The sequence below is a fragment of the Sciurus carolinensis genome, chromosome 2 (genome assembly GCF_902686445.1).
Source record: "Sciurus carolinensis chromosome 2, mSciCar1.2, whole genome shotgun sequence".
NCBI lineage: Eukaryota > Metazoa > Chordata > Mammalia > Rodentia > Sciuridae > Sciurus > Sciurus carolinensis.
This window is the reverse complement of record NC_062214.1, coordinates 55,550,621-55,563,521: the sequence shown is the minus strand read 5'-3', so window position 1 is coordinate 55,563,521 and position 12,901 is coordinate 55,550,621. Positions and strand designations below refer to the sequence as shown.

The 12,901-nt window shown below is 40.1% G+C and overlaps 1 protein-coding gene across 4 annotated transcripts in view; it reads left to right on the top strand.

The window, feature by feature from the left end:
* The first annotated feature begins 6,824 nt into the window (after nt 1–6,824).
* Fanci (FA complementation group I) overlaps nt 6,825–12,901 on the top strand; it is a 74,403-nt gene continuing 68,326 nt past the window's right edge. For 3 of the 4 annotated variants that reach the window (XM_047538675.1, XM_047538673.1, XM_047538671.1), the window contains exons 1-2: nt 6,934–7,068; nt 8,143–8,245. In XM_047538675.1, the coding sequence (XP_047394631.1) occupies nt 8,162–8,245 (84 nt within the window). In that variant the 5' untranslated portion in view covers nt 6,934–7,068; nt 8,143–8,161. Of the gene's footprint in view, nt 6,871–6,933; nt 7,069–8,142; nt 8,246–12,901 lie in introns of those variants that run through there. The other variant, XM_047538672.1, reaches the window with a different exon arrangement.

The following is a 12,901-nucleotide window of genomic DNA, read 5'->3' as shown; positions in this document are numbered from 1 at the left end:
TCAAGGACTGTTTTCTTTCCAAGTCCTCTCTACAACTGATGACACCAGCCCTTATTTCTATCCTTCTGTTCCCTGGGGGCCTCATCCCCTGCTTTGTCCTATACAGTAGTCACTAGCTACATGTAGTTTTTCAGTACTTGAAATGGAGTAATATACTGGGCGCCATGGCACGTGCCTATAATCCCAGCAACTGGAGCGGTTGAGGCAGGAAGATTGCAAGTTCAAGGCCAGACTTGGCAACTTAGCAAGGCTCTCAACAACTTAGCAAGTCTCAGTCTCAAAATAAAAAGGGTGTGGTTGTAGCTCAGTGGTAAAGTTCTCCTGGATTCAATCCCAGTACCAAATAACAAAAACAAAACAAAACAACAACAACAACAACAACAAAAAAACGAAAGAAAAGAAAAAGAAAAACAAAGAGACGTGGAGTAATGCAACTCAAAATCTGAAAATTTAAACTGAATTTAAGTTACTTAAATTCAAATTAAGACTCTGACAATGCCAGGTGATGGACTCCATCATGGAGAATGTTCCTGTGTGGTAGGAACACTGTCAAGTTAAAGGCACAGCCCTGGTAGGAGTGGGGTGCACAAGGCATCTCAGGATGCTAGCTGGCCACAAAGTGCTTTTGGGGGCAAAGAGCTTTCTGCAGCACTACTTTCTGCTTACAACCCTTTTCCTGCCTCCACCCCTGCCCTCTCCCCATCCCGAGTCACATTCCCTTCTAGCTTCTTTGGTCAGAACAATAGTGCCACTGTGTAAAAGGAGACGTTGCCCTCATTGGCCCAGACACCTGTGCTGGCCATGCCGGCAAACAACTGTGGGCTCCCTGGCCTCCCTGGCTCTGCAGCAAGGGAGGGGGCTCACATTGGCTGTGCCTTATTCTGTACTGTGGCAGGCACCATACCAGTATTATCTCATCAGATCCTTCCAGGTGTCAGTTTGAGAGCACAAACCCATTTTTCTTAAAATGGAACTGGGGTTTGAACCCAGGAGTGTTTACCACTGAGCTATGTCCCCAGCACTTTTTATTCTGAGACAAGGTTTTGCTAAATTGCCCAGGCTGACCTTGAAATTGTGATCCTCCTGCCTTGGCCTTCTAAGTAACTGGGATGCCAGGTGTGCACCACCACACCTGGCTCTAATCCCTTTTGTATAGAATAGGCAACTGAGAGAGAGAGGCGAGAGACCTGCCCAAAGTCACACATTCTAAAACCCTCTCATCATTCAACACACAAGGTAGGCCGAGGTGTGGCTGCTCAGGGACTTCACAACTGCTCTATTCCCATCTCCACCTTTTCCCGGAGAAGGTGACATCACTTTACTCTCAGCATCCTGAGTAATTTAGACTACAAGCATGCACCACCATGCCAGGTTTCAACTTAATAAAATATTTGTTGAGCACCTACTATGTCAGGCCCTGGCCAGGTGCTGCAGGAATGCTGTTTATAAAAGAGACTGCCCTTACCACTCATAATCTAGCAGAGAAGATACACACCAGGGGAGTGTGGCTCATGGAAGAAAGCAGGTACCCAGAGCTGTAGGTCAATCCACTGGATTTCAAACAAGAAGGTTGCCATCATCTTGGCCATAGCAGTTTTGGTGAATTGATAGAGCTAAGAAATAGAGAGGGGCAGAAGAGTGAATAGGAGACAGAAAAATACAGACAGTATAGATGGCAGCTTCAAGAAATTTGTCCAAAAGCAAATGGGAGAGAGAGAGTGGAATAACAGAAGGGCAATGCGGGTCAGGGGTTTTGTTGAGATGGATTCATGAGACTTTCCATCTCTGTTTTTGTGTTACTGGTGATTGAACCCAGGGACACTACCACTGAACCACGTCCCAAGTCCTTTTTATTTTTTACTTTGAGACAGGGTCTTAATAAGTTGCCCAGGCTGGCCTCAAACTTATTTACTTGTTTCTCCTGCCTCAGCCTCCCTAGTGGTTGGGATTACAGGCATGCTCCCAACTCTTCCTTTATTGCAAGGAGATGATCTTAACTTCTACTACACAGGAAAAAAAATAGGTTATTATTTTCTTTCTTTCTTTTCTTTTCTGGTCAAGTGTAAGTGAAGTCATCTGTTGAGAATAAAGGAAGAGATAGAAAGTTTGAAATAATCCTCACGTAGAAAAGGAGGATAAATTTTTTTTGTTTGTTCTGGGGCTCATACCCAGGACTTTTCTTTTTTTGAAAAAATACTTTTTAAGTTGTAGATAGACACAATACCTTTATTTTATTTATTTTTATATGCTGCTGAGGATCATACCCAGTGCCTCACCCATGCTAGGCAAGTGTTCTACCACTGAGCCACAACCTCAGCCCAGAAAGGATAAACTTACCAGGGAAGATTGTCTGGCAGTGTTGAAGACCCCTTTGAGATTGGCTGCAATAACTTTACAGGGTACTCAATTGATTTCTCCAGCATATCCCAACAGCCAAGGATAGTATCAACGAAGCAATATGGTGGACCTCATACGGGTTAAGGGGTTGGCATGGATGGCATGGGAGGAAAGGCAAAAGAGGGCAAGTTGAGGATATTAGCCCAAATATAGTGTGTTATATCTTGGAGTCAAAGATGAGGAGGAGTGAGGGGCAGTGAAGATTGGGGAATAGGTAAGAGGAAGTTATTGAGTGAGTTGTCTGAAGGGTGAGTTAGATAGAGGCTCAGGATGTAACCAAGAAAGTGAGTGGCTGAGGAAACAAGGAGGAGAAAGTCATGGAGGTGGGAAGTGGAGTTTCTCAGAGGCTTCAGGTAGCATGGGGGTGATCCAGGATGACAACAGAAGAGGGGTGGAAGGAAGACAATGAAAATGTACCCACCTCTCAGAAAAGGGAAGAGAGGGCTCCTCAAAGGTCCAGTTTGCTGGATATTCACAGGCCAGAGCAGTTCACTAGATTTGTAACTGGGGTGTTTTATTTTTTAACTTCTAATTTTGACATCATTTCAGATTTACGGAAAAAGCACAAGAGTAGTACAAAGAACTCCCATATGCCCCTCACCACATTTGCTTTAGATGAAACTGTAGACCTGATGCTCTTCTGCTCCCAAATACTTCAGTGTGGACTTCCTACAAACAGGGACATTCTCTTTGCTATGCTCTGAATATTTGTGTCCCTCCACCATCTAATATATTAAAATCCTAACCCTCGACAGAGATGGTACTAGGAGGTGAGGACTCTGGGAGGAGGTAAGGCCCTTTATAAAAGAGGACCCACAGGACCTTGCCACTGCCACCATGGGAGGACACAGAAGTCACCATGAGAAAGCGGTCTTCCCCAGTCACTGCATCTACCTCTACTTGATCTTGGACTTCTCAGTCTCTGAAACTTTGAGAAATTAAATTTCTATTATTTAGAAGTGACCTAGTCTATGATATTTTATTATAGTAGCTGGAATAGTCTAAGACATTCTAACCATGGTACAATGATCAAAATGAGGAACTGAGCATTGATACAACTGGATAATCTATAGACCTTAATCAAATTTGCTAATTATAAAAGGCCAGTTTTTAGGAATTACTTTCTACCCAGCTTCTTTTTTTAAAAAAATTTTTTTAGTTGTTGATGGACCTTCATTTTATTTATTTATTTTTATATGGTGCTGAGAATCGAACCCAGTGCCTCACGCATGCTACGCAAGTGCTCTACCACTGAGCCACAAACCAAGCACCCTATCCTGCTTCTTCTCTTTCTCTCTTTTATATTCTTCTTGTTCAAGCCTTTGAGAAATAAGAAACAAATTTTTCTGTTGTTTTGATCCTTTATTTTCAAATGATTGCAAATTCAGAGGGAGCTTCAAAAGTGGCAATATACTTTTAAGGCAAACCTTTGGTTTTGAAATTTTAACATTTTGCTGATACAATTTAGAACCATATTTTTCTGACTCATGATTTTGCATCCATTTGACAAATATTTGTGTGAAGCACTGCTCTGTGTTAGGAACTTTTCTAGACACTAAGGCTATAAATACTGGGCAATTAAACCTTTGTTTTAAATCCTTCTAAATTGGAACTTCTTCAGGTAGCATTATTGTTTTTCCTCAACAATCCCGTGAACTACCCAGACAGTATTGTGTTTGATTTTCTTAATCATTTTTAAGTGTACTGTTCTGTAGTGGTAAGTATATTCACATTGCTCTGCCACAGATCTCCAGAATGTTTTCTTTTTTTTTTTTTTTTTTTGGCGGTGCTGGGGATTGAACCCAGGGCCTTGTGCTTGCGAGGCAGGCACTCTACCAACTGAGCTATATCCCCAGCCCTGTTTTCTGTCTTGCAAAACTGAAACTTTGCACAAACTGAATGAGCTCTCTATTTCTTCCTAGTCCCTAAAAGACACCATTTTACTTTGTTTCTCTGAATTTACTACTATATTTTTAAAAATTTATTAATTTTTGATACTGGGGATTGAACATAGGGGTGCTTAACCACTGAACCACATCCCGGGCCCTTTTTATTTTGAGACAGGGTCTTGTTAAATTGCTGAGACTGGCCTCATACTTGCAATCCTCCTGCTTCAGCCTCCTGAGTTGTTGGGATTATAGGCATGTCCAGTTTAACTACTTTAGATACTGCATATAAGTGAAATCACAACCATTTTTTTTGACTGGTTTATTTCATTTATCATAATGTCTGTGAAGTTCATCCATGTTGCAGCATGTGTCAGAATTTTGTTCCATTATATAGCCCACTTTTTTTTTTTTTGGGGGGGGGGTGCTGGGGATCGAACCCAGGGCCTCGTGCTTACAAGGCAAGCACTCTACTGACTGAGCTATCTCCCCAGCCCCTATAGCCCACATTTTATTTATCCATTCATCAGTTGATAGACATTTGGGTTATTTCTACCTTTTGCCTATTGTGATAATGCTGCTGTGAACATGGGTGTGCAATGCTTTCTTCAAGACCTGGATATCAATTCTTAGTAATGTACCGAGTAACAGGATTGCTGGAAAGTACTAACATTTTTAAGTGCTTATAAGAGCAGCTCTTTATACATGTTGCCTTGATTATTTGTTATCTCAAGCAATGCTGCTTTTAAGTCCATGCCTTTGGGCTTGGATGGGTGCCTATGGGTTCTCCTCTGGCCAGGCCCCTCCCAGAATCCAAGGATAAGGAGCCCAAGTAACACAGATGAAGTGTTCAACAGAGCCCACATGCCCTTCTTCAGACCATCCTCTAGGTACTTAGTCAAATATCCCCAAACTTGCTTCCAGGGATTACGCAGGGCTTCGCTGGGGTTCACCCTGCCCAGAGTGGACCTGCAAGTACATACAGGGGTTCCTGGGAAGCTTTGTGGGGGAGGTGTGTATGGATCTTTGGGGTTATAGAGTCCAGCTAGTGTACGAGATAAATAACATTTGCTGCTTATTGAAGGAAGCCTGTACCAGCATGGAAAAATTGGTGTTGTTAGTCTGAACCAGTTCTTTCTCTCTCTCTTTTTTGTACTAGAGATTGAACCCAGGGGTGCTCAACCACCATGCCACATCTCCAGCCTTTAAATTTTTTTTTTTTTTTTTAAATTTTAAGACAGTCTCACTAAATGGCTTAGTGTCTTGCTTAGTTGCTGAGGCTGACTTTGTTTCTGTGATCCTTCTTCCTCAGCCTTCCAAGCCACTGGAATTATAGGTATGCACCACCACATTCAGCAGTTCTTCTCTTTAGTGTGTCTAACACCATTAATGATAGGAGAAAACAGGATGATACATTCACGAGACAAGGAGAGACAAAGATCCCTGAATTATCAATGCCATTTTGTTGACACTCACATTGACAATTCAGTAGGTGCATCTAAGATGCACAAATGGAGGCTCAGAGAGGCTAATGAGCTTAGTTGAGTTACACAGACACAGATTCATTGATGAATGGTCCAGCTCCAGAAGCAGTTTGGAAGGGAGGTCTTGAAAGGAGATGATAAGGTCATCTGTTTCTTCCGTAAGGTAAAGGATTTTTTTTAGGAACCATCTTCCACTTCAGCTGTGTTTTAGCCACAAATCACAGTTCATTGTCTGAACAAATGTGGTAGAAGGAAAAAATGCTGGGCCACTCCCACCTATCTCAAGGAAAAGGATACAGCTTCATAAGGAGTCCTACCTTCAGTTCTGCTCATTCAGCTCATCTCTTTTGTGTGTGTTTCAAGCTCATCTCTTCTGAACAACCTTTATGGCACTCACCTGATTGGGATATCCTTCAATTTTAATACAACCATGTGCGTCCCCTTCAACTATTCCCCAAGGCCTCCAATTTAAAAGCATTTACAAGGCCCTGCTTTCCACTACCACCCCAAGCACCTTCACCTTCTGAACTAAGGGCTTGTTTGCTCCCACGCTGTTCTCAGGCCCGTTACACAATCTGTTCCCTCAGCCTAAAATAGAGAACCTCAAATCTCAGCCTACCCCTTCCGGCTCTTCACTGTACTGTCAGGTATTCTTTTTTACTTTTTGGTACTGGGGATCAAACCCAGAACCCTGTACATGCTAAGCAAATGCTCTACCATTGAGCTACATTCTGAGGTTTCAGGTGTTCATTTAACAAATATTTTTTAAACATTAACTGTTTCTGCCAAGTTGGGCGCTAAACGCTGGGATTATGCAAGAGTGGAAGGGCTACTGCTCCAGGACACAGGTGGAGCATGTAACCCACCTGTTTTTCAGCTGCTTGCAATGCAAAGACCTTCGTGATCATCCCTTGCTGGTTCCCTCTTGTAGTGATTACTTCCACTACACAGCATGCCGCTCCAGACGGCGCGCGGGAAACACACCCAGGTCACAATGCGCATGCTCACTCTGCGGTCCCGAATGCGAGTTCCAAAAGGCTGCTCCTCTTTCCGACTGTGAGTGGGATCATCCGGGAGGATCCCCCCGTCCCTAAGCCTTACTGGTACGTTCCACCCTCGGGCGCCAGAAGGCGGAAATGAGCCGCGGGGGTGGGACCTGTTGTTGAGGGTGCCGGAAGTGTGGTGGCGTTTTTCGGAAGCGGGCTTTTTGGAAGCTTGTGTTGGCGGTGAGGTTGAGGCGACTTGTTGGAGCAGCTTCGCGCGCTGCGGGGCGTTGGGGCTCGTCGTCTGGGAGACAGCAGGTCTGTTAGGACAAGAAGGCTCCCCTTTGTACGTGGCGTTCTTGAAGGCTCTGTGGTTGGGAATTCCAGCGTGACCACGGTGCCGACGATATCCCGCCTTGCGCCTGGGCTTTCGCAATATTTTCCTTCCAGAGTGTGCGGTGCTTGGAGCCCCTCCTAATTCTTCCTCTCTCCAGGTCCAAGATTCAGGCCCCCCAGAAATTTCTCTAGGCGCCATTTTTTGTTTGTAGCTTATGCCCAACTGGGCGGACACAGGCTACTGAGTAGAGCATCTGGGATGCACAGCGGAGGCTCAGGCTAATAAACCTTTTGGCATCGCTGGTCTTACAATTTGGGTTTGTGTTCTCGAGCCTGCAGGGAAGACGGTGGTATTTCACGTCGGCAGAGCTTCACTGCCCTCAGATCTTTGCTTTTTGATGCTCTTTGGGGCCACACTCCCTCTTTTTTTAACCCCGATATTTGGGATTGAACCCAGGGATGCTCTACCACTGAACTGGGCCCCACACTTTTTATTTTTTATCTCGAGATAGGAACTTGATAGGAACTTGCTAAGTTGCCCAGCCTGGCCTCCAACTTGGGAGTCTCGGGTCTCAGCCTCCGGAGTTGCTGGGATTACAGGTGTGTACCACCACACTCTGGCTGACCACTTATTTTTAGCCTTTCCACTTACTTTTTATTTTTTATACCATTTAATTGGAATTTAGCATTTCCAATACTGCTAATTTATTCGTTTATCAAATACTATTTTATTATATGGTTATAGTAATATATATTGTGTGTATATAACATATTACATATTTGGTACATTATTAAATGGTAGTTTGGTTCTAGGCAGTGTGCTGAGTAGACGATGAAAACATGGGCAAAAATTAGATTACAGGTTCCTAATATGGAAAGTCCCAGGAATTCTCAAAATTATTCACCAACTCATACTAGTTAGTAGTTCTTCATCTGTTGACTGCCCACTATGTGTATTGTCTGTAAGGTGTGAAATATTCAGATCATGAGGGGAAATATCAGACTTGTTTACTTCTGGAAGTTTCATTCAGCTCTGACATTCTTTTCCCCTTACAGTTCCCTGACATGAGTAAAAATGGATCAGAAAATTTTATGTCTAGCAACAGAAAAGACAGCAGACAAACTGCAGGAATTTCTTCAAACCCTGAAAGATGATGATGTGAGTACTGGGAAGCATGTTCTGCTAATTACAAATGTCATAAAATGCAGAAGACAGAATCTAATTCTGCTGCTTTATCTTCATACCATTTGCCTCGGGAGATAAGACTTTATTTGCTAACAAATTATAGGTGTAAAGAGTTTGGGAGAGGGAGCTAGATGGACAAGGTAAGGACATTTGTGACCAAATTTAAACTTAAAATAACATATGAATAGAATGCTTTAGCACCTGTGTTTGCATGTGTACAAATTAGTATACTTTTATGGTCCTTAGGTGAATCTTGTTTGAAAAATGTCCAGACTATATTATGGATTTATATTTTTCCTGATAAAAATGAATTCATAAGCAGCAAAATAGATTTAAAGTATTAGTAAAAGAGAAAAACAATGCCTGAGACTACATGATTATAAAATGTGATAATAATTCCCTGTATGTTAGGCTGTTTACTCTTCCTAATCTTCCTTTTCTTTTTCTTCTTAATCTTGCCTAATGTATTGCTCTTTTTTCCATAATAAGTGATCTTAACCTGTGCAGATCTCTGCCTGGAAAAGAATACCTCTTCAAGATGAACCTTAAACGTGCACCCACGCGTGTGAGTGTACATGTACGTACGCATATACAGACACACATAAAGATGTTATGTTTTTAAGGGAATTGTTATGTGTTGGTGTTGTAGTCATAGAAACTAGGTACATCTTATTCTATTATCTGATGTAATAACTGGGAATTTATGTAGAGATGCTTTCTGATTTTTTTTTCCTTTGAAGTTACCCATCGCTTTTGTAGAAGTTTTTTGAGATAGCTCATTGCATGAGTTATATCATGAATCATTTTATAGTCAAGGTTTGATTAAACCAGTATTTAAATTATTTAGAATCTGTATTTTACCTGCCTCCAAAGGAAACTGTAACATGTATCCTTTAAAATAAGATAAGCAAACATAAGAACTAGAACAAAATCCATGATGTGGATAGATACTGTGAATTTATTTTCTTACTTATGATAAATGGATCCCTGTGTGTTTTTGTGAGGATGAAATGACATAACGTATGTAAAGCATATAAAATCTAATAATAGACAATAAACATCTAATAGACACTGAATATATACTCAAAAGTTTGTCCAGCACTTCCTGGTGTTAATTAGTCCCTTCATGGGCAGTTATTGCCCTCTGAACATGTCTCTTTTTCCACCATTTTCCTTTAAAGTTTTATACCTCAAATTAGAACATAGGGTTTCAGATGTATTTTGTCACTAAGGTAGAGTAGTACTGTTTAGTATTTCCCTTCAATTAAGGCAGAACCAACTTTTTTGGCAATAATGTCATGCTGTTGCTTCATTGTTTATGTTATTTTTGTATATATTGGTATTAGCCTAAATTTCTTTCATTTCTGAAATTCTATAGTTAGTTCTTAGAACTCATACAAAAAATGTTTTTATCTTTTGGCTATCATTTTTTTAGATTCATCTCATTTTACTCCACCACTATTTTTTGTATCCTGATTTTGTTGACTGTTTTATCAGTTTTTCTATAAATTTGTAATGCATTTCAGCAATGTATGCATTTAGTTCTCTTAATAAGATGTCACAGAAGATGAACTCAAAATAAAAATTTATAAAACTCAGAGGTTTCATGATAAGACCCTCAGATCTGGCAGTGGGAAAATTTGCATTCAAGAATTGCAAGAGGGCTGGGGTTGTGGCTCAGTGGCAGAGTGCTTGCCTAGCACAAGTGAGGCACTGGATTTGATTCTCAGCACCACATATTAAAAAAAAAAAAAAATGAATAAAATAAAGGTCTATCAACATCTAAAAAAAATTAAAAAAAAAAAAAAGAATCGCAAGAAAATAGAGCAATCTGAAAGTCATTTTAAATATTTAACACATTCAAAGCTGTAAGTGAAGGAATGGAATCCATAAAGCAAGAAGGATGAATTTGGAAAACAACCAGAGAAAATTTCTTGAAGCAGAAACCTCAGTAGATGGTTTAATAGACTAAAGGCAGTTAAAGAAAAAAAATAAATAAATAAAAATTCAGTAAAGTGGAAAAAGATCTAAGCATATCTAAATCACAGATTGTAAAGAGATGGAAAATATGAAGAATATTTACAAAATATGGAGAGTACTTTGATAAAAAGTGTTTCTTCTTAATCACATAGAACATTCATAGAAATTAGTTATGTACTAGAGCCCAAAGAAAACTTGGTAAACCCCATAAGAGACATATTATATACCATGCTCTGATGACAGTGGAGTAAAACTGGAAATGAAAAATGAAAAAAACCGCAAAGGCCTTTCTACCTTGAGTAAAATGCATTCTAAAGAACTCAAGTGAAAAGAGATACAGAAACAAATTATAGGATTTCTGAAAAATAATGATAATGAAAACACTACAAATCAGAATCCTTGAGCTGAGTGAGGTGTTGCATGCCTGTAACCCTAGCAACTCAGGAAACTGAGACAGGAGGATCATGAGTTCAAAGCCAGCCTCAGCAACTTAGGCCCTGAGTAACTTGGCGAGACCCTGTCTCAAAACATAAAAGTGCTCAGTCGGTAGAGTGCTTGCCTTGTAAGCACAAGGCCCTGGGTTTGATCCCCAGCACCCAAAAAATAAAATAAAATAAAATAAAATAAAATAAAAGTGGGGCTGGAGCCCAGTGGCAGAGTGCTTGTCTAGCATGTGTGACGCACTGGGTTCAATCCTTAGCAACTGCATAAAAATAAATAAAGGTATGCTGTCTATTACTAATAAAAAAAATTTTTTTTAAACATTTAAAAGGTTGGGATTATGGCTCAATGGTAAAGCACCCCTGGGTTAAATTGCCATACCAAAAAAAAGAAATCCTTGAAATACTGTTAAATATTATCTATATCAATAACATTAAAATGAAATTCTGAACTCAAAAAACTAGGAAAAAAAAAAAAAGCAGAAAACTCTTTTCATTGTGCTATGACCAAAATACCTGGTAAGAACAACTTGTTGAAAGAAAGGTTATTTTGGACTCGCAGTTTCAGAGGTTGTCTATGGACAGCTCACTCCATTGCCTTGGACCCAAGGTGGGACAGAACATCACTGGACAAGTGAGTGGTGGAGGAAAGCTACTTAGCTGGGGCAGTTAAGGAGCGAGTGAGAAACCAGGGACAAAATGTAATCCCCAAGGGCATCCCCCAGTAACCTACTTCCAGCCATGTCCTACTTGCTTAGTTACCAACCAGTAATCCATTTAAGTTCTTGATTCACCAAATGGGTTAACCACTGATCGTGTTATAGCTCTCAATCTAATTTCTGAAAATTCCTGCATTGTCACATGAAGTTTTGAGGGGGACATCTCATAAACCATAACAACTAAAAATAAAAGTGGAAATTAGTACTTAACAAAAATAGATCAGACTAATAAATCAAGAATCCCGGTTCTTTGAAAAACAAACCATTCACAAATTTAATCAAAACAATGGAGTAAAGAAAACAAAATGAGAAATGATGAGACAAATTGTTTCTATTAATGCAGAAAAAAAAAAACTTAAAAAATGAAACTATTCTGTCTTTATGCACATAAGTTTGAGACCTTAGAGGAAATTGATAATTTCTTAGGCACATTACAGCCTAATAAAATTGACCCAATTTGGGATGGAAAGTATAATCAGGCCAGTTTCCATAGAAAAAAATATCAAGGGATGACTTCACACAAGGCCCAGGTATTTTCCCCTTTGGGGATCAAACCCAGGGCCTTGCGTATGCTAGGCAGGTACTGTATCTCTGAATTATACTCCAGCCCAGGGTCCAAATAGTTCATAGGAGACGTCTTAACAAACCTTTAGAGATCAGAATTTATGTAGTCTTAAAGCTACATAAATTGTTTCAGAGCTTAAATAATTAAGGAAGACTTCCAAAATTTTGGAGTCGGGTGTAACTTTGATATCCTAAAACGTGATAAATATAGTATAGAAAAAGGAAATTATGGGCTAATTTCACAAATAGGACACAAAAATCCTAAATATCAGGACAGATTTCAACTCCACATTAAAATAACAATATACCGTGATCTGGTGTGGGTGTTTGTTTTTGTTTTGGTACTAGGGATTGAACCTTGGGGCACTATACCACTGAGCTACATCTCCAGCCCTTTTTATTTTTTATTTTGAGAAAGGGCCTAGGTTGCTGGGGCTTGCCTTGAACTTGGAATCCTCCTGCCTCAGCCACCTGAGTCATTGGGATTATAGATGTGCACCACTGTGCCCATCTCTGGAGGGTTTTAATAGCAAAAATACAGGTTGTCTCAATATTAGAAAGTATCTTATTATAAAGGCCTTGTGATTATTTTCATAGATCATAGAAAACCTTTGGCAAAACTCAGCAAGCAACCATTCCTAATAAAAATTTGAGAAAGTAGGAATGGGGTGACTTTTCAATAATATGGTAAAACATAACTAAATCCTAAAGTCAACACCTTTATGGGAAACTGTAGAGGCATTTCTGTTAAGATCAGGAACAAAGCTGTGATGCTACTGTCTCAATATGATTTAATGTGGATCTGGTTGTTCTGATCTGTTGGGTAATAAGCCTAGAGAAAGTAATAAGACTACAGAAAACAAAAAAAAAAAGTAAAAGTTTTTGCAGATGACATGGTAGTGTATACCTGGGAACCTCTGGGGAAT